Consider the following 21,881-nt stretch of genomic DNA (forward strand, 5'->3'; position numbering starts at 1 on the left):
AAAGCTATGATGAGGGCAACGCCGAGCGGAGGAACACAGAGCTGGATCTGGTCGAAGAGGAAAGAGCCAAGTCGTCCGTCCGGCTGATGGCGTACCGGCAACGGATGAAGCAAAATTACAATCGCCGCGTAATCCCCATATCATTCCAGGTTGGCGATCTTGTCTGGAAGAAAGTCAAGCCGGTCAGCGACGTCAGCAAATTGGAGGCACCGTGGGCGGGCCATTTCAAAGTTATTGAAAAGCTCCGCTCGGGCGCATATTATTTGGAGGATGAATCCGGGCGGCAGCTGGATCGATCGTGGAGTGCAAATCATCTCCAGCCTTATCGAGCTGGATGAAAGGTGCATGAATGTAATTCATTTTTGTATATATACTAGTCGCCTGCGTCCTTGTAATGCAGGAAGCAAAAAGATGAAAACGCATTGAGCATTATCCGCCGAACGGCTTACTGCGTGAGGACCCCGTGCCGTTCGGCCGGGGCGTGTAAATATATAAGCCAAATGCTCGAAGGTGAAGACCCCGCGCCGTTCGACAGGGGGAATTGTACCCGAGCCAAAGGCTCAATATCGAAGGCCCCGGGCCGTTAGGCCGGAGGTATATTGTACGAGCCGCACGCTCGATAGCGAAGACCCCTCGCCCCTCGGCAGGGCGTATATAATCAGTTAAAAGTTAGCCGTAAAGGCCGTCGAGCTCCGACGTTAAATATCGAGAGACGAGCCGGCGTCTATAAACGTCCGAGCGGAAGGCCGTCGAGCTCCGACGTTAAATATCGAGAGACGAGCCGGCGTCTATAAACGTCCGAGCGGAAGACCGTCGAGCTCCGACGTTAAATATCGAGAGACGAGCCGGCGTCTATAAACGTCCGAGCGGAAGACCGTCGAGCTCCGACGTTAAATATCGAGATACGAGCCGGCATCTATAAATGTCCGAGCGGAAGGCCGTCGAGCTCCGACGTTAAATATCGAGAGACGAGCCGGCGTCTATAAACGTCCGAGCGGAAGGCCGTCGAGCTCCGACGTTAAATATCGAGAGACGAGCCGGCGTCTATAAACGTCCGAGCGGAAGACCGTCGAGCTCCGACGTTAAATATCGAGAGACGAGCCGGCGTCTATAAACGTCCGAGCGGAAGACCGCCGAGCTCCGACGTTAAATATCGAGAGACGAGCCGGCGTCTATAAGCCCGGCGGAAGACCGCCGAGCTCCGGCGTTAAAATCGAGACGAGCGGCGTCTATAAACGTCCGGGCGGAAGGCCGTCGAGCTCCGGCGTTAAATATCGAGAGACGGCGTCTATAAACGTCCGAGCGGAAGACCGTCGAGCTCCGACGTTAAATATCAAGAGACGAGCCGGCGTCTATAACGTCCGAGCGGAAGACCGTCGAGCTCCGACGTTAAATATCGAGAGACGAGCCGGCGTCTATAAACGTCCGAGCGGAAGACCGTCGAGCTCCGACGTTAAATATCGAGAGACGAGCCGGCGTCTATAAACGTCCGAGCGGAAGACCGTCGAGCTCCGACGTTAAATATCGAGAGATGAGCCGGCGTCTATAAACGTCCGAGCGGAAGACCGTCGAGCTCCGACGTTAAATATCGAGAGACGAGCCGGCGTCTATAAACGTCCGAGCGGAAGACCGTCGAGCTCCGACGTTAAATATCGAGAGACGAGCCGGCGTCTATAAACGTCCGAGCGGAAGACCGTCGAGCTCCGACATTAAATATCGAGAGACGAGCCGGCGTCTATAAACGTCCGAGCGGCTCGCATTGTAAAGATCTAGTGCAAACCCCTTTGAGATAAGGCGCAAAGCTAGAGATGGTTAATTAGAATTAAAAATGTGAGCAAGTGAACGAATGACGTTCGAGCGCCGAGCGGCTACCTAGTTGCATAGCGAAAGATGTTATTGAAGGCAAGCCGCTTGAGTCCACGCTATAGCGTAAAGCCGAGCGGAGGAGTTATAAAGAACACTTAAAATGTGACGAAAGAAAAATTTCTTGTCAAAACAGAAGTTGGAGGAATAGAAAAGATTATCTATTATGCACTGGGTGAACCAAAAAAGTTACTACAAAGATAAGTTGAGCCGAACGGCTGGAATACAAAAAAGTTCAAAAAACGCTTATCACGCGTCAAAGTCAAAAAGAGTGTCTGGGATGGCGCCCATCACGGTCGCGAGGTCCTCGGGGGGGATGGCCAGCTCGGCGGGCAGGTGGCCCTTGGTCTTCAGGTAATCTACCGCCGCCTTGATCGCTTCTTCGAAAGTGAGGAATATCTTGTCGGTAAACTTCTCTCCGAAATCTTCCGAGCGGAGATACGCCTTCCTCACTTCGTCAGAACGGGCCGACTCCCCCCCTTGATATTCTTTTAGCGCGGCGTGGGCAGCGTCGCTGGCGGCTTGGAGATCCTTCAAGTCTCCATCAAATCTTTGGAGATCGGCCGAACGACTCTCCTTCTCGATAGCCAGCAGAGCATCCAGATCCTTGATGCGTTGCTCCAGCCCTCGGATCTCCACCTTCATCCGGTCCATATCGTCGATGGCCTGGCGCTTCCGGGTGGTCGCCGTCTTGATCTCTTTATCTCGTTGCTTGATCATCGCCTCAAGCCGAACGACCTTGCTCACCAGATCGGAAGTCCTTTTCCGTTCGGCTTCCAGTGACTTTTTGGCCTTCTCCAGAGCGGTCGTCGATTGTTGGTTGTCCCCGGCGGCTTTAAGTTTTCTCAGTTCATCCTCCAGCTCGGCCAACCGATTGCTAATGGTAATCTGCTCCACCCAGTTCTACGAGCAAAGGTGAATAGGTTAAAAACTTAATTCAACTACACGAATAATGAAGAAGAGCATACCCCGGTGGCCTGTTGGAGGTTACTGTCGCCGAGCTGCCCAGGAGTCATCGCTTTTATGCGACGCCGAGCGTCCTCCCAAGCTTTTGCAAGGGGGCCCGTCAAGGTGATCTGCTGCTCGGGGACCACTGGCCGATCAGCAGCAGCCATATATTCCTCTAAGGGGAGGCGCAGAACGGTCTTTATTAAATTCGAGCCGCTCGGCTCGCTCTGAGAGGCATCGGCCTTACCGGTGGACGGGGAGGGAAGCTCGCCCAAATGCTTGATACGGCGCAGAGTTCTAGAAGGGCTGGATGGCGGCACCTCAGAGCTGGCCCTTGGAGAGCCATGTGGGGTCGGAGTACTCTCGAGGGAAACCGTCCCGGACAACACCGGAGCATCCGCGCCCCGCTCAGGCTGTGGTTCATCAAATGGAGTTGAGGCAGATGCGGATTCCGGTCGTCGGCGTTTCCGAGTGCATAGCGGCATGTCATCGGCCGAACGGCCCTCCACCTCGGTTTCGGTAGAAGGTTCTATGTCGCCCACGGCCTCATCGTGAGAGGCAGGGGCGTCTAAGGCTTCGGGGACAGTTGGAGTCCCCTCACCTTCTTCGCCGGCCGGATCAGCTGGAGCCAAGCCCCGCTCGGCGACCTCTTTGTTCTTCACCGCCTCGATCTGAGCGGCTTTCAATTTGAGCTTTTCGGTTGCCTTGGCGCGCCACATGACTTCAGCTACAGAAGGAAAAAATAAATCAGTTAGAACAAAACAAATGGGAGGATAAGGGAATTTACTCATGCTGCAGGGCAGATCGGCCGGGGTAGAAGACAAGCCAAATATGTACATTACTCCCGGGAGAAGTAGCTTGTCGATATGATATCGTTGGCCGACCAGCCGTTCGGCTGCCTGAAGGTAGGCCGCGTCACCTCTAAATTTGTCGAGCTCTGGTTGCGCCGGCATCGCCGTCTGCCACTTGGTACGAAAAGTTGGCCGCTCGGGAAAACGTATATAGAAGAAATGCTCCTTCCAATGTTTGTTGGAGCTCGACATATTATCAAAAAGGACGAAGCCTATCCTAGACTGGAAAACAAAGGTGCCCCACTCGACTTGCTTGGGATAAAAAAAGTAGTGGAAAATTTTTGGGTCTAAGGGGATGCCGTTCAGTTTGAACAAAACTATCACTCCGCTCAGGAGCCTAATAGAGTTGGGAACTACCTGGCCGAGCGGAATGCGAAAATAATTGCAAACTTGTAAGAAAAATTGGTGGGGTGGAAAACGCAGTCCGGCCAGAAATTGGTCTCGGAAGAAAAGAACTGTGCCGGACGGCGGTTCATGAGGCCGATCGGCCGGTGTGGCTAACACTATTTGGTGGTCGGTCGGCAGGTCATAGGTTCGAGTAAGGCGCAAGGCGTCCTCCTCATCGAACCGGCTTTCCATGGCCGAATACCAAAGACCCGGAGCACCGCCGGTCGATTGCGAAGTACTGGTCATGATCGAAAGACAAGAATGCGGGACAAAAGGGGAAGGTTCAAGCGAGGAATGGATGGAAACCGACTGAAGGAGACGATTAACAGAAAGAAGAAAACGTTGGGAGCGAGAAAAAAAGGTCTTACGAGTAAGGAAGACGGTCTGAAGACGCTGTAGGGTCGCCAAAAAGCCGAAACGCAGGGTCGCCGGCGAAAGGAGGAGCAGCGGGATATCGAGAAACGAGGAGGTCGAAGTGCGGCGAAGAGCAGGGGTCGGGAGCTTTATATGGGCGGCCGCCATCAATTTCCACCGTCCGATGCAGGTCACCGATATCAAGGTCGTCATCCAGCCGTTCATTTCAAACGGCGACTGTCCCATCGAAAGTGACGCCACCGCCATACGCTGACAAACGCACGATCGCCACGTGTCAGCGGGATATTGGCCGCATTTAATGAGCTCCCCTTACCGTGCGCAGCGCACGTGATGGATAGTAGGGGAGAGCATCGGACATGGATTCCAAGAAAACACAAGGCACGGACAAGATGCCGCCGAACGGACGAGCATCCTTATGCCTGGCCGAGCGGCCCAATGCAGCGATCATTGCTTAAAGACAAGGCTTATATTATATATATATATATATACACTAAATTAAAATTGTGTTTGTTCTCATATGTTATTATTATATCAAATATGTAATATTTTGTTGAGTATGCATTTGTTTGGATCACATGAAATTTGTTATGAAAGTTGATCCGGTGGTAAGAGTCCGGGACCCCTTAACGAGGGGTCAATGCCACGTGGAGGTCAAATGCCCAAGTAGCCCGCCGGAGAAGGGTGAGCAGACCGGACTTGGAAGAAATGGATAAGACCGATCGGCCGACCAAGGGATATTCGGTAATAAAAGGCGCCCCGACCGGGTAGGGGTTCCGACGCTCTATCGAAACAGTAGTTAAGAGCCGAGCGGAAGAACCAGGAGAAAATGACACTGCTAACAGTCTCTACATAGCGCCTACGGGAAATTTCCCCAGCACACCAATGTCAGCGGCAGGCCGGACGCGAGGTGAGTGCCGTCCGGCCAGCGCGTAAAAGGAGGAGCGGCCGGCCGGCCGGACTCCCTGTCCAGCCGGTCGGACGCCCCGGATTATGAACAGTGAAGAAGGGGGAACATCTTCTGACAGCCGTCAAGTCATATGGCTAGGCCATACTCCTAGTCTGACCACGGGGTGTCCTGTTGTCCCATCGAAGGTGCAATGGGACTGTTGCAGTATGGCGTCAGGTAAGCTCTCTGACAGGTGCATACCGGGGTATGGGCTGCAGACACGTATGCACCTCGGTGGACATGCATTAGTTCTTTCACCGCTCTATATAAGGAACCTCTTACTTCGCCGGATGTACGCACGCTACGAGTTTTGGAGCCCCTTTCTCTCTATTGAGCTTTGCCTGACTTGAGCGTCGGAGGGTCGCCGCCGGGAACCCCTTCCCGGCCCGACTTCTGTGCAGGTTCGCCGGAGAATCGTGCGACCAGACGGAGGACTACAGCATTGACTAGGAAAGCGCCACGTGCCCAGCGTCCTTTAGTTCGACGATTCGGACATGATCAAAAGTAAATATAGTAATAATGATTGATATTAGTTTCATGTATACAAGATTACATATATTACTAATTTCAAAATATTTTTTCTATAATATTGCGACAATGTCTACCATCCTAGGAAGTCATCTAATGATTGTGAAATAGAATTTGTTGTGCTAGAAATCCTTATTTCATGTATGTTGCAAAATAGTGTCATTTTGTGCATGACCAACTGATAATGTTTTTGTGGATGTTACATTGCAACAACATTTTATCAAAATAAATTTTTTATGTGGAAGACATGACTATACTTGAGAGGACCTCCCTTGCCATTACAAATGAGGTTCTATAACTATGACCAACTTAGTCACGATGGCATGTAGATGAGACAATTTTTATAATTTATGTTACTAAGTTAAAGTAAGATCAACATGTTATTTTAACTAATGCAACATGACTTGATTTGTCTAATGTAATCAAATGGTTTATGTTGGATCAACCATATAAGATTGTGTTGAATTTAGATAATAGGTTTTGATCTTATTAATATTAAATTAGTTGGTTTGAATCAAAAGTAAAAGTGTCATAGGGCAATGAGACAATTCATTTGTGACCTATTTACATGAATTGTAACTATTGTATATCTTATCATTGCTTGTGCCCTATATTTGATGACATTTTTATGGTAACATTTGTATGGAATGACTAATATATATTTTTTATGATGATATACTGAAATGAATTTTCATATTATTTTGATATTGATAAATTGAGTTGCAAGATAATATAAATTTATCTTACATTAAAAAGAAAATTCATTCAAGATATAAATCTTTATCTAACTTTTAATAAGTTGTTCAACCTTATCAAAACTTCTCTAGAACTTTAAAATGACTCCTTGCCTTTACAACTTATTCATTGCATAATGATTTTCTTGGAATTTTTTTTCATGCATTCAATTCTAGTTGAACACTTAAATTTGAAATTCACTTCCAAGATCAACTTCATACAAATAAATTTATCTTCAACAATCAAAGCAAAAAGATCAACTTCATGTTCATCGACTTGAAATGCTTCGCTATAAGAAGTCAAACAACACAAAGCTTATATATTATATATTGAAACAAATGATATGGTTCTCATAAAACACCTTAATATTTCCTTATCTTACATATCCAAATACATGAAATTCATTGCTCGAATATACAAATTTCTCCCTTTTCGCTTGAGGAGTTAATTAAAAATTGGTCCACTACCTCCTTCTCATTGTGTAGCAAAAGAAATGTCATCTCTGAGTTGCTCCCCAAGCAAAAATCCCCCATCACATCATGTTCTTCAATAATAATATCGTTGAACCTATTATTATTATTATCCTCGTGGCTCAATTGTGATGCAACGAACTTGTCAAGTGCCCTCCAATCTGTGACCTTATTTGCCAATTGGTCTTCTCTAGTGTTGTCCTTTGATTGTAGCTTGGAGCTAGGTTGGTGCAAGGGAGGGCTTTCAAGTTGGGGAAGTTGGACAAAGTCACTAGAGTGGAGGAGGTGAAGGTCGTCAAGGAGCTCACTTTCTTCTTGCTTACATTGTGGAGTCATGGGAGGGGGTTGCTCGTGCATAGGAGAGAAGAGGTTGGGATGATGGTTCAACATGGGGTTCATCCAGCCAAGGTCATCATAGCAATAGTTGGAATTCCAAATGTTTCCAACGTTGCTCCGTGCGGGGTAGGTTGTGGCTCGTTTCTTGAATGCACGACACACCACCCAACCTTCTTCCTATAAACATGTAATGAAAAAGTTAATTAGGAGATTTAACAACAAAAGACACATTAAAAGGGTCTTTTATAAAGTCTCCCAATAACAATTATGATGAATATGATTTTAAGGTGTTCAATGTGTTGACATATTCTTAAATGCTCAATAACTTAGAATTCATGCCTAATTATAACAACAAATATTGGCATAATTTCACAAAAATATTGTCATCTAAAATGAAATAATATACAAGGTGATTTCTTATAATCTAAATTCTTACTAAATATATTTTCTCAACAATATAAAGAAAATGCAAATGTTGCGCTTAGTAGATATTTCCAAAGATATAAAAAGATTAATATATCATGCCCTCATGAAAGTAATGTTGATAAGGTTTGTTAATTCATTTTGAATTAATTAGTTCATGAACAAAATTGATAGTTATTGTCAGATTCTTTTATTGGTTTTCCATTTATTAATATATCTAAATATATAATTTCTACAAGCCAACTTTGATGTCTATCAATCTTGTGGGTAGGGTATGCTTATAGTAGATCTCAAGTCCTTAAATATCTAATGACAAATTAGTTCTGTTAAATAATTCTAAACTTTTCTTGATTCATATCATTATATTTGTACTTCTCAAAAAGTATTCTTCTTGATTAATATTTAATTTATTTATTTCATATGTTTACTTTTAATGGTTTATATAGATACATTTTGGTGTAGTTTATGATGGAATTCCTTACTATTAAATTAAATTAATTAAATATGGATCTAACTTCTTAATTATTTTTTTTTTTTTTGTTTATGAGGATGAGACTCAATGCAAAGAGTTCAAGAACATTTATATTGAGATGTGGAAGTTATAGATCTAGAATTCAAACTACTGACTGGGAAGAGAAAGTATGAAAAATATGCATGATCATTTAGTTTTGGGGTTAGTTGTTATGAATCTTTAAATAATGAAGATGCGATATCAATGTAATTGATGCATATATTTGATAAATTTTTCTTTATGCAACAATCAAGTTATTTCTTGGATTTCATAGAGTAAAATCAATTTGTGTTGAAACAAGGAGTCCCTCGCTTTCCTTAATTTGAAGTCGTTGGGTTTGCGATGCAGAAAATGATCAAGACTCCATAATTATTAGCATTTCTAACTACCAATAAGAGCATGTCATTAAGTCAAAAGTTAACACTTTTAAGATTATAACTCACATTGTGTCCAAGATTACATGAAACTCAAACACCTCTAACACCAAGGTCACCCCCTGAAATCACTCTCATTTGTTCAAGATACAATCTAACCTTCATAACCCACTCTTCCATGAGTGAGTGTTGCCATCAACTACGGTGTAGATCACCTCCCAAACATATTAGGCGCTAACACAATTGAAACCACAATTGCAAGAGTGTTGAAAATATAAACCAGATTAATTGAGTCAAAATTATTTAATATTGTGTGATAAATATTAGAGGTCTTTTGGAGGATTCAAGACTGACTCTTCGGATGATCTATGTATGTCATTTATTATTGGTTGATGTATTTGTGTAGATACATCTTGGGTATTCCCTATAAATACCCTATTTATTTAACAATTCAGATATGGAAAAAGGATAATACAAATTAGTTTCCTCCCGTCTTAAGTGTTATAGTTTTTATGCTCTCCATCTTCTAACAAAATGGTATCAGAGCTCACCATTTTGTGTTTGGAGATAATAGCTTGAAGGAAAAATGTCGAACAGAACTCGATTTATCTTTCCATCTCTCACCAAGGAAAATTATGATAATTAGTGCATAAGAATTAAGGCTTTGCTTGGAGCATATGAAACTTGCGATCCTGTGGAGAATGACGTTGATGAAAATGAGGCATCCGTCCAGAAGAATGACCAAAAAGTGCTCACCCTCATCCATCAAAGTTTGGATGAAAAGATGTTTGAGAAAGTTGCTGCGACAACTACTTCCAAGCAAGCATAGGAAACTCTTCAAGCTTCATTTAAAGGTGTTGATAAAGTGAAGAAGGTATGTCTTCAAACATTGAGAGGAGAGTTTGAATTTCTATGCATGATAGATTTCGAATCTATTTCGGATTATTTCTCAAGAGTATTGGCTATCACAAATCAATTGAAAAGATATAGAGATAATATGAAAGATGATCGAATTATTGGAAAAATGTTGAGATCTTTGGATCCAAGATTTAATTATACCGTGGTTTCTATCGAAGAGTCTAAAGATCTAGACACCATGACCATTGATGAACTTGCCGGATCTTTACAAGCACACGAAGAAAGATTAATAAAACCGGTTCAAGTATTGGTTGAACAAGCTTTGAAAGCAAAGTTATCATTGAAGGACACAAACCAAGGCACATCCCAAAGAGGCCACGGACGTGGAGGATCTTGAGGACAGGGCCAAGGTCAAGGCCATGGTCATGGAAGAGGTGGACGAGGTGACAAAAACACTTCATATAATAATGAGACGAGTCGAAACTCCAATCAAAGAAGAAATTGTGGAAGAGGTAGAAGTCGTGGAGGTCGTCAAATGATGTATGACAAATCTGAAGTTGAGTGTTTTACTTGTCATCGTCTTGGCTATTATTCTTGGGAATGTAGAAATAACATGGAGGAGACAAACAATTTTGCGGAGAGCAATGATGCAAAAGAATATTTGGGCCCTACTTTGCTTTTAGCTTGCAAAACTTATCAAGACGAAATGAGAGTACATGGTATTTTGATTCCGCCTCAAGTAGCCACATTTGCGGAAGGAGAAATTTGTTCATGGAACTTAATGAATCAACTGATGGAGATATAACTTTTGACGACTCTTCGAAAGTTCAAGTGAAAGGAAAATGTACGATTTTGATTCGTTCAAAAGATGAGAGTCTTCAATTAATTTCTAATGTGTTCTATGTGCCAGCCATGAAGAGTAACATTTTGAGTTCGGGTCAATTATTAGAAAAAATTATGATATTCACTTAAAAGATAAATACTTGACATTGAAAGATGAAAGTGGAAGATTGCTTGCTAAGGTGCCCATGACAAAGAACTGAATGTTTTTGATAAATATTCAAAGTGATGTTCCTATGTGTTTGAAATCTTATTTCAAAGATTCATCTTGGCTATGGCACATAAGATTTGGGTATTTGAACTTCGATGGGCTAAAAATGATGAGCAATGGAAGAATAGTGAAAGCATTGCCCTCCATAAACCATCCTAATAAATTTTCTGAAGGATGTCTTTTTGGAAAGCAAGCGAGAAAGAGTTTTCCCAATGAGTCTTTAACGAGGGCTCAACATCCATTGGAGTTGATACACTTGGATGTGTGCAGACCAATCAAGCCATCATCACTTGGTAAGAATAATTACTTTGTGCTTTTCATTGATGACTATTCTCAGAAAACTTAGGTGTATTTTTTGAAGGTAAAATCGGAGATGTTTGGAACCTTCAAAAGGTTTAAATTAATGGTGAAGAAACATAGTGACTTAAATAAAAGCTCTTTGATTTGATAGAGGTGAAGAATTAACATCTAATGAATTCAAGGTTTTTTATGAAGAAAATGGCATTCATCATCCCATGGTGACTCCATACCACAACAAAATGGAGTCGTAAAGAGGAAGAACTGAATTATTTTCAACATGGTGAGTATGTTAAAAAGTAAGAACATGTCGAATAAATATTGGGTCGAGGCTGTCTCTTGTGCAGTATAGTTGATGAATCGGTGTCACACCAAAAGTGTTTCACACTTGAGGGTTTTTGGAAGCATTGCCTACACACATGTTCATGATGAGAAAAGAACGAAGCTTGATGATAAAAGTGCAAAGTTTCTCTTCATCGGTTATGATCAAAGATCTAAAGGTTATAAGTTGTATAATCCAAGCAATGGGAAGATTGTCATAAGCATAGACATGGAGTTTGATGAAGTAGGTGTTTGGGAGTGGAGTACTACTAAGAAAGAGATGAGATATAGTTCTTTCCTTGATGATGATAAGGAGGAAGGCATGGCACCATCTAATACTCCACCACCAACACCACCACCACAAAATTCACAAATAAATGAAGCAAGCTCGAGTGAAGGGCCTCAAAGATTCAAAAGTTTGAGTGACATTTATGATACCATTGAAGAGGTAAATTTTAATGATTTTACTCAATTTTGTTTATTAGCATAAGTCAAGCCTATAAGTTATGACAATGCCGCTCATGATATGGAGAAAGGCCATGAATGAAGAAATCAAGGCAATCAAAAGAATGATATATGAGAGCTAATATCATTACCGAATGGCAAGAACACAATTGGTGTGAAGTGGGTATCGAGATTGAAAAATACAAAGCAAGATTAGTTACCAAAGGGTACAAGCAAAAGGTCGAAATTGACTAGGATGAAGTTTTGCACCATTGCCCGCCTTGAAACAATTTGGTTGATCATTTCTATTACAGTTCAAAACTACGATATGCCCATAGTACACTAGGGAGCTCATCGACCCAGCTTCCTCCGACATGTTCTAAATTGGTTTTATGCCATCCTATGATTTCTCTATTTGTTACCTCCATCTAGCCGTTGCTCTGGGGATAAGACATCGATGTAAAGGCTTAGGTGATACCATAGGTTGAGCGCCATTCTTGAATTTTCATATCTTGGAATTGTCTTCCATTGTTTGAGACTAATTTATATGGAATTCTGAACTTACAAATGATATGTTCTTATAAGAATTTGATAACTATCTGTTCGATTATCTTGGCCACTAGCTTGGCCTCCACCCATTTCGAGAAATAATCCACTGCCACTGTCAAAAATCTTCTTTAAGCAGATGCCAAGGGAAAATATCCTACTATATCCATACCCCACTGATCAAAGAGGTAGGAGATAATGGAAGTCTTCAGTAACTCCGTGGGATGATGTGGAATATTTTGGTGCTTCTGACAAAATAAGCAAATCCTTACTAATCACACCACATCAACTTGTAAAGTAGGTCAAAAATATCTGGCCAGTAAAATTTTCTGTGCAGGGGATCAGTCGCCCGTATGACTTCTACATGAGCCCTAATGTACTTTCTGTAAAATGTATGAATATCATCCATCCCAATATACTTAAGTAGTGGACATGAGAAAGTTTGCTTGTAAATATGGTCACTAATCATAGTAAACTGATTGGCTCTTTTCTTAATCATGTGTGCCTATTCTCTATCTATTGGTAAAATTCCTTGCTGTAAAAATAAAATTATAGGTGGTATAAAATGCCTTCTGAAAGCTTCTAGATTGACAAGTACCCAACCCAAAGTGATTTTAGTGAGTATGATTGGATGAGAAAGGAAATAAGAAAGTAACCTCCTGACAACTAAGACCAATCTATACGCTAACTTCTTGAGTGCAATATAATGACACTCGACTCCTTTCATTAAAATGACTTAAAAAGTACATAGGCTGCTGTTCCTTTTCCCCTTGTCTCGCTAATATTGACCCGACTGCATGGTTATTAGTCTACAAATACACCCACAGAGTTTTGCCCACTATCAGCTTGGCACTTATAGGCAGGGCAGATAAGTAATTCTTTAGTTCCTCAAAAGCTTTATCACAATCAGCATCCCATTGAAATTTGGTCGCTCAACGGAGTATCTTAAAAAAAGACAGAATCTGATCGATTAACTGGGATATAAAGCGAGAAAGGACAGTGATATGACCGGTCAATTTTTGCACGTCCTTCAAACTACGTAGAGGAGTCATGTCTTGAAGCGCCCGCACCTTGCTTGGATTAGCCCCTATTCCCTGCTCAGTCACAATGTATCCCAGAAATTTCCCGCTCTTGGCCCCAAACAAGCATTTACTAGGATTAACCTTTAGTCTGTAATGCCTTAAAGTGTGGCAGATTTCCTCCACGTTAATACATAAACCAGTCACCCAGAAGGACTTGATAAAGATGTCATCCACATACACCTCCATATTTTGCCTGATCTGCTTTCGGAACATCTTGTTTATGAGCCATTAGTAGGTAGCTCTTACATTCTTCGGACCGAACAACATAACGTTATAACAATAAGTACCCTCGGTAGTTATGAAACTGACCTTCTCTTGATCGTCCTTGAAGAGTGAAACTTGATGATATCCTTGATATACATCTAGCATACAAATAAATTCACATCTGGTGGTGGAGTCAACTTCTTGGTCGATGCGAGACAATGGATAATAATCTTTCGGATAGACCTTGTTAAAATCTCTGAAATCGATACAAACTCTTCACTTATTCCTTGGCTTAGACACCAGGACAACATTAGTCAACCAACTTAGGAATTGGACTTTACAAATGTAGTTCGCCTCCAGTAATTTGTCCACCTCCTTTTTGATGATCTTGTTCTGATTGGCCCAAAACCCTACTTCCTTTGCTTGACTGGCCGAGCATCTAGGTAGACATGCATCACATGCTCCATGACCGTTGGTGACACCCCAGTCACTTCTTCGGGTGTCCAGATAAAAACATCATTGTTACGTGTAAGGCACGCAACAAGCTCCTTCTTAAGTTCTTGAGGTAGGTCAACCGCCAACTGTGTAACAACTTCCGGTTAGCTTGGTCAAATCTGGACTTCCTCTTTTTCTTCATAGACCAGGGTGGATGGTGCCTCCCAGATAATGTTAACCTCCATCCACTACATCTTTCGTTCAGAGCTAGCCTTAGTTTTTATTACATCAACATAGCACTTGCGTGCCGCTAGTTGGTCTCCTTTGACTTTCCTAAATTGATCATTTACGGGGAACTTTATCTTCTGATTGAAAGTAGAGACTACTGCCCGAAACTCATTCAAGGTCGGTCGACCCAAACTAACAGTATAGGTCGAGGGTGTGTCCACCATTATGATGATCGATCTGCGCAACCTCGCCAGGGGCTCCTCCCCAAGGATATGGCCAATATTATTTGACCAAGCGACTGGACCTCATTTCCCGTGAATCCATACAAGGCAGTCGCCATGGGTTGAAGCTCGCTTGAGTCTATCTATAACTGCTCAAACACTTGCTTGAAGATGATATTGACTGAACTTCCTAAGTCAACAAAAGTATGAGAAATATTATAATTAGCTATAACATCCTTAATTAGTAAAGCATCACATGGGGGTATTTCCACCCCCTCTAAATCTTTGGGTCTGAAGTTGATTTCAGGCTCGACTGCATGTTCTATACTATAGCCAACCGCGTGAATCTCCAAACTCTAAGCATGTGACTTTCTTGCTCGGTTGGAGTCTCCATTGATAGGCCCCCTGGCTATTATGTTGATGGTGCCCCAAGCGGCATTGTTGTGGTTCTCCTCTTTCCAGTTTGGTAGCTCTGGTTGGTTTCGAGCTAAAGTTGGTGTACGATCTGCACATGGCAGTGGTGTCCTCTAGCTTCACTCGATCTCTCACTGATTTCTTCTAAGCGAGCCGTTTAGTTGTCGATAAGGGCATCGGTCAGATGATGGAGTGAGCCAGCAAAATCTCCAATTACCCCTTGGCGATTGGCCAAAATATAGCAGCCTTGTGTGTCATGAGTAGTCAACCGGTGGAGGGTGCACCACCGTCGCAGAGCTCCTTGGGGGGGGGGGGGTATCTCTCTTGCTCGACCTCCACATGTTGTACGGCCTAGGGCCGTGGTTTTTGATGATGAGGTTGAGGGCCTACTTGGGGCCCCTTAGGTGGAGGAGAGGGCAAGACTCGATGCTTGGGTGCCAGAGTTGTAGCTGGTGCGGTGACTTCCTTCCTCCAGGCGACCTTTTTTTTTCCACATTAACAAATTTGGTCGCTCGATCCAACAGATGATCTAAAATTCTTGGTGGTCTCCTAACCAAGGAGACAAAGAACTCATTATTATTAAGCCCTTAAGAAAAGGCGCTCGCTAGGATCTCAGTGGTGGCTGAAGGGACATCCATAACCACTTGATTGAATTTTTTAATGTAGGCCCTCAGTAATTCCTTGGGCCCCTGTTTGAGTGAGAAAAAACTCAGGGGAGTATTTTGGTAGTGTCGGTTGCTGGCAAAGTGATGGAGAAAAATCTTGTGGAAATCCTTAAAACAGCGAATGAATTCAATAGGTAGTCGCTTAAACCACTTCTGCGCTAAGCCGCCGAATGTAGTGAGGAATACCCGACATTTTATCCCATCAATAAATTGATGAAGGAAAGCAGCGTGCTCAAATTTAAGGAGATGATCCTCAGGGTCAGTTGACTCTGAATATTCCCTTATCGCCAAAATTTGATAATGCTTTGGTAGTTTGTCTTCTAACACCTTCTGAAAGAATAGGGTGCTAATTTCTTCAGGGAGCTACACCTTACTGGAGGTTTTCCCTTACTCTCTTCTTGGACATGCGCTTCTCCCGAGGATTCTTGGTGCAATCTTTCCTGGCCCAAGTGCTCAGATGGCATGTGAAAAAGTGCTAGATGGCGTGGAGCCAGTGAGTAGATGCTTGCGGCAAATGAACCAGGCCTTCCTCCGAACTCCTTTTTCCCTCTGGTGGGCTCTTGTTGATGCAACGAGATTGGGTGGTGGCAGGGTGCTTCCGGTAGCCACTTATTGTTGTTGTTGTTGTTGTAATAATTTTTGCACTCAGGTATTGATGAGCAGATACAAATATTCTTATGTCAGGATAACGATAGTGAGTTTTCCATCTTCCTCCATTTTTGATTCTTAGATTCAGGTGAGAGTTCCCACAAACGGTGCCAAATTTGGTTATGTCTAAAAAGTACAGAGATGACGCGCTGGGCATGATGGATTGAGGGTTGACTGGTAGAAGACCTTTTTCTCCACAAAAAAGCTTTTTGCTCCTCCTGCGTACATGGAGATGAGTCAACAAAACATCAGCGCCTAGAAATCAGGGGAGTCCCTAGCGAAGGCCCTCCGACGCTCAAGTCAGTACAAATCCGGATGGGTGGATGAAGAACAGTAAGAATGTGCACACGAGAGTAAAATTGAGGATGTTCAAAGATAGTACCTTTGCCACGGAGAGGACTCCCCTTTTATTTACCACCTCACATAACTTCCATAATCATGAGATGATAGAGTGTGCCTGAGTTTGTTAGGTAAAGAAAAGTGTACAACTCAGGCAGTGTGAAATAATCCTCTGAGGAATCTTCCTTTTACCCACATATATACTTCTTTTATCGTTTATAACTTTTGTTACTGTTGAGGTTGATGAAGGAATAGGTTGTTATAAATGGTTAGCTGACAGGGGACAAAAGAGTCCTTGAAGAAGGTTCTAGGAGAATATTCTCTAACATATGATTTGTTATTCTAACAGGATGTTAGGATGTTATCTGCTGAGTATATCTCGGCCAGTCATTAAACCGACCACCCTGTTAGGCCGAATTGCTTTTATATCTGTCTCGGCCTTAAGCCGTTTGGTTATATTCTACCTAGTTTTAAGTCATTCGTTCAGAGAATAATATAATGCTTGTACACATTGAGTGTCTGTTTGAGAAACAATATAATAACTTGTGTGTGCTAGAGATCCGTTTGATCCGTAATATGAAGCTAAACACCTTAACTCCCTTAGGCCCGATCGATATTTTGTTCGGACGGGCATACAACTAGCCTCTGGAGAAATGTTGTGTTCCGAGAGGTTCGGTCAACATCCCAAGCCAAATAGTCCTAGGCCTGATCGACCCTTTGTCTGACCTGGAGTATAGTAACTTGCAGGTAAAATGCACTTGGCCATCCGACCAGATTCATAAAGTTATCCCGCTTATACATAGAAGAGATGGGCATTAAGTCATATGAACTCGGTCAATTCTACTTTTGAGCAGATACCCATAAAGCTAACGGGTGATCAGATCGACTGGTGTATATAAAAAGGCTCCTACATAAGAATGAGTTCGACCCTCCCTTTGACAGTGGGTCGGCTATTCTAGCCGACCTATAAGGGTGACCGTCCTTAAACTCGATCGGTTATTGAGTGACCAGGTGCGTTATTTCTTTAGTTCAAAGGTGAAGCATTGAAACCCTTATGTTCGACCAGCTTAAGGGTCAGTCGACCTTTTTTCCGCACGGCTCAGAATTTGACCAAACCCATCTGACGAATCTTAGCATTGGGCAGCCAATCAGAGCCCGATGAGAAGATGCTCTCCTCCGTTGACTTTTACTGTCATGTCACCTTGATTTTGACCGTCACGTCATCTTTCGGGTTCACTCATTATAACCCATTTCAATGATGGTCACAAAATTTGGGGCTACATTATATGTGTAAAATATATACGTGACAATTAACTAGATTTCATCGAAAAATTGTTGTCTAGAAGGGGATAGGAGTAGGAACTTACAATGACTATTTGGTGTAGATACATAACTTAGGAGGTGGATAGCAAATGGTAATGAATGAGATCCAAGCTAACAAATATTTGATCTTCATTGAAACTAAGAACTATATAGTCAAGCATGGAGATATGTTTTCATAAATTTGAAAGAAAAATAAATTTTACGATACCCTTTTGATAAGCAATAATTTAGTAGCAAAACTGTAAGAGTAATTTAGAAATAAAAAAGGTTACTATGGTATATATATTATCTACTTAAAAGGCCATAAAAATGTGAGAGATTATACAAAATAAAATAGAAGTACCTATAAGTGAAACTGAGAGAACAGTAGTTTATAACTTTTTCTTTTAAAAAAGTATAAATGTATTCAAAGACCATTGAAGTGTTTTTGTTCAGTATATATAATAAAAATATCAAAATGTTTAGCTTAGAAAGGAAAGCGCTTTGGACATAAATGTGTATAGTGAACAAAAGAACAAAAAGTGGAATGAGTTTACAAGGTGAATTAGTGGAAGCTAAAGAACACAAAGTATCATTATTGCACCCATTATAATTAAGGATGCCTGTGCATGCTCATAATTAAAGCTATTTGTCTTTCTAAAAGCTAAAAGTTGTGTACATCATGCATCAGTTTGTAATATATTTAAATAATCTTCTGAAGCTCCATGCAATATTAAGATAATACTGAAAATTTAAAGTATTACTGAAGAGAAAAAAGAGAGAAGGTGAGATAGCATTTGAGCTTGCCTGAGGTGGTCCGTTCTCTTCGGACTCCAGTCTGTACTCGTGCATTATCCAGTCAGTCTTCTGCCCGTTTGGTGCTCTCCCTTTGTAGAACACCAGCGTCTTCCTCATCCCGATCACTTTGCTCTTGTCATGGACCGCCTTGTCTCGCCCTGTCGCCTTCCAGAACCCGGCCATGGTTGCCCGGTTAGTCCTCGTCCCCGTGGGGTACTTCTTGTCCTTGTGGCTGAAGAAGTACCACTCACTCTGCTCTTCGTACCCGATCCGGCATTGTTCTTAGCACAAACACATTGCGGGCATACGATTGGTTAATCGTCTGCGTGTTAGACGAAATGTCTACCTGAAAGAGTACTGCTATATATACGCTTTTTCACGTACCTTGGAGATCCCATGGCTCAATTCTGTAAAGATCGATGTCTCTGATGACATCCAGGTCTATCTTCTGCGAGGCCACCTTCTTCTTGAGGTAATACCCAACGAGCTCCTCGTCGGTGGGATGGAACCTAAAGCCAGGAGGAACGCAGCACTCCATGGCTTCCCTTGCCTGCACCAGAGCAAGAGCTCTTCCTTATATATAAGTGATGCATGCTTCATAGGAAGAGAGAAAGAGAGAGGAAGGAAATGATTTTAAAATACTTGGCATGGCTCTGGTTTTGTACTGTCCTTTATGAAATCAAGGGAAAATGGCCATGTGTTGGAAGCCGGGACAGGGCAGTCCCTGCCATGATGCTGTCCCTGGAATGTGAATGGTGGCAATCATTCGGCTACAACATGTGCTCTATTAGTCCTCAATAATCATGGTTCAGACCTAAATGTAAGGGAGCAAAGCCAAGTGGTTATGGTTTTTCATTTGTTTTCTTCTCCTTTCCTTTGCCTTGAGCAATCATGGCAGCTTCAGCTACTGCATTAATTACCATCTACTTGAACATTGGAGTGTAATTATTGGCTAAGATGTGTGGTTTGGTGATGATAAGCTTAATTAACGGAGGATCCAGCCGGGGAGTGCATGTTCAATTGGCATGAGCATGCATGACGTTTGGTAAAGGACACGGCATGCGCTTCTTCTGTGAGGGGGAATGTCATCTAAAGGTAACAAAGGAAGCTTTCTTAGAGTCAGGCCTGTCACGGAGAGGCTTAAAAGGAGGAAACTGAGCTCTTTGCACACTGACTCATTTGTCTCCTTGTCTTGGGATTGCATGTCAGTACACATCCCTCTCCCTCTCCCTCTCCCTCTCCCTGTACAGTACAGTACCTTTTGTCTTACTAATTAACTAAGTCGTCTTCCCTACTTTAGCTTGAATTCAACAAGGTGGAGGGATCCAGAACAAGGTTCGACCTCTTCATGGCAATGTATAATAGGTTCGACCTTTTGGCTTGCTAATTAGTCTTGTAGATCTTGATGGGAAAGAGAAGTTTTATGTCAAGCGAGTTAAGATGTGTAAAAGGATAGTAAAAAAGTAGAATAAAAAAAGGGAAAGTGAGCATATATACTTATGATTAAGTTTTGAATAGAAGGGGGAAAAAACACTCTTGAAAGCCTGTATAATTTCTCCTAGATTAAGAAACAATTGCTTCTTGGTTTCTCTCTCTCGTATGGATACGAGTGTAAAGGTAATTATGATCAAATATCTCTAAAATATTTCCCTTTTATACTTTTGCGTTGTAATTTATCAAAAATGACTCCTATATATACTCCATTCATAATTTACTTGCAGTTTCATCAATTGCGCAGAAAATATTAACTGCTGTTTCTGATAATTCATGGCTTCAATCTTCTGTCTCCAGACTAGCTAAAAGATCATTACCTTGGAAAGAATCAGCAAAGGTAGATCATATATCCAGAATATTGAATAATCATCACAAAAAAGATGCATGTACCAGCTTCAGGATCTGAGATCTCATATGATAACTATAAGAAGCTTGCAATCTTCATTCTTAAACCAAGTGATCAATAAAACTCCAAGATCTGTATACTTTGCAGTTTCCTTATCAGAAACTAATTAATAGTTATGTACATAGACAGAACCCTAAAATTAACCAGTTCTCTCTTGCTTCTGTTCAATGATAGTGGATAAAGGGAAGAAAGAAAAACAAGTAGATTCTGATCAAGAGATCGATTCATTAATGTGAGAAAGGGGACGTATCGGTTACCCCCATGCATCATATATATTCGTATTAAATATATGCTACACTTGATAAAATTAAACTAACCATATGATATGGGGGAAAAGTTGTATGAAGGTAGCAGCTAGCGTCGTCGTCAACAATTCCGAATTGAGGAGGGAGAGGGAGTAGCAGGCCAGAGCAGCTAGAAATTAAGGGGTGGCGTTCTAAGGAAGGAGAGAAGGTGGCCTGAGGGGATATATAAATTAAGTTTTAAAAGGAGATGAGCCTGAGAGGAGGCAGACCCACCCCCTCTGCCTCTGCCTCTGGTTTCGATTGCGCGTGGGTTGATGGAATGAAGGTCGTTTGACGTCACACACCCACTCTCCCTTTGCTTTCCACCTTTTTCCTATCTATCTTATCACAAAAGACTCTTCATTGGCTTCGGCTTCGGCTTCGGCTTAGCTTTTGCCTTTGGCTTGTAGAGCAGTGCAGATTAGACTGCGAGGGTGCATGGTGCGTTGTGGGGCGGGGGGTGGAAGGGAACCGTACAGCGGGGATGAGGGGAGGAATGAGAGCATGGCAGATTTAACTTGTTGTCAAGCGTATTGTGATATATCGATCGATCTCGATCGATCGGCAATGAGGAATTGGTCTGCGTGCAGTGCAGTGCAGTTCAGTGGCAATTTTGTTGGCTTTTCTCATGCCATGATTTGCTGCTGGGTGGAGTGGAAGGCCAAATGAATGCTTGGTTGGGCCATTTAGAGATCATAATTGAGGATTTGGAGGGCAAAACAGAGCTTGCCAGTGACGCGCACTGCGGATTAATGAGATAGATAGATAGATGGTTATAATTATTACTCAAATCTCACTTGATTCAGTTTCATGAGTAATTCAATTTGAGTTAGATTTGATTTTAGTCAATTGGTTATGATCATCTCCAAATACTCATTTTGGCACGTGCGACTACTCCTACCTAATAAGGAGAAAATTTACGTGCACAAGACCATTAAAAAGTTGAACAAACAACTCCACAAAACAATACAAAAGAAACACCCATTGAAAATTTATTCCAATCTCCATGTGGATTATCCAGTTCACTACCTAAATATTTGGTAATTTAACATAGGCATTATGAAAAATCATTATATAATGTTCTGAAAGTAGCTGTA

The 21,881-nt window shown here is 42.3% G+C and overlaps 1 protein-coding gene across 1 annotated transcript; it reads right to left on the reverse strand.

The window, feature by feature from the left end:
• Positions 1 to 6,977: 6,977 nt before the first annotated feature.
• Positions 6,978 to 20,932, reverse strand: LOC121977596 (NAC domain-containing protein 105-like). The gene is made up of 4 exons (XM_042530078.1): positions 20,818 to 20,932; positions 18,985 to 19,150; positions 18,610 to 18,881; positions 6,978 to 7,616 (listed from the first exon to the last, which is right to left on the reverse strand). The coding sequence occupies exons 1-4, from the start codon at positions 20,818 to 20,820 to the stop codon at positions 7,035 to 7,037; spliced, it is 1,023 nt and encodes a 340-aa protein (XP_042386012.1). The 5' UTR covers positions 20,821 to 20,932; the 3' UTR covers positions 6,978 to 7,034.
• Positions 20,933 to 21,881: the final 949 nt, after the last annotated feature.

The sequence above is a fragment of the Zingiber officinale genome, chromosome 4B (assembly GCF_018446385.1).
Source record: "Zingiber officinale cultivar Zhangliang chromosome 4B, Zo_v1.1, whole genome shotgun sequence".
NCBI classification, from domain to species: Eukaryota; Viridiplantae; Streptophyta; class Magnoliopsida; order Zingiberales; family Zingiberaceae; genus Zingiber; species Zingiber officinale.

Excerpts from the sequence above, each read along its gene's own strand:
- LOC121977596 (XM_042530078.1), bottom strand. Across the intron at positions 18,882-18,984 it reads TGAGCCATGGGATCTCCAAG|AACAATGCCGGATCGGGTAC; the intron begins GTACGTGAAAAA and ends GTTTGTGCTAAG. Across the intron at positions 7,617-18,609 it reads AAGAGAACGGACCACCTCAG|GAAGAAGGTTGGGTGGTGTG; the intron begins GCAAGCTCAAAT and ends ACATGTTTATAG.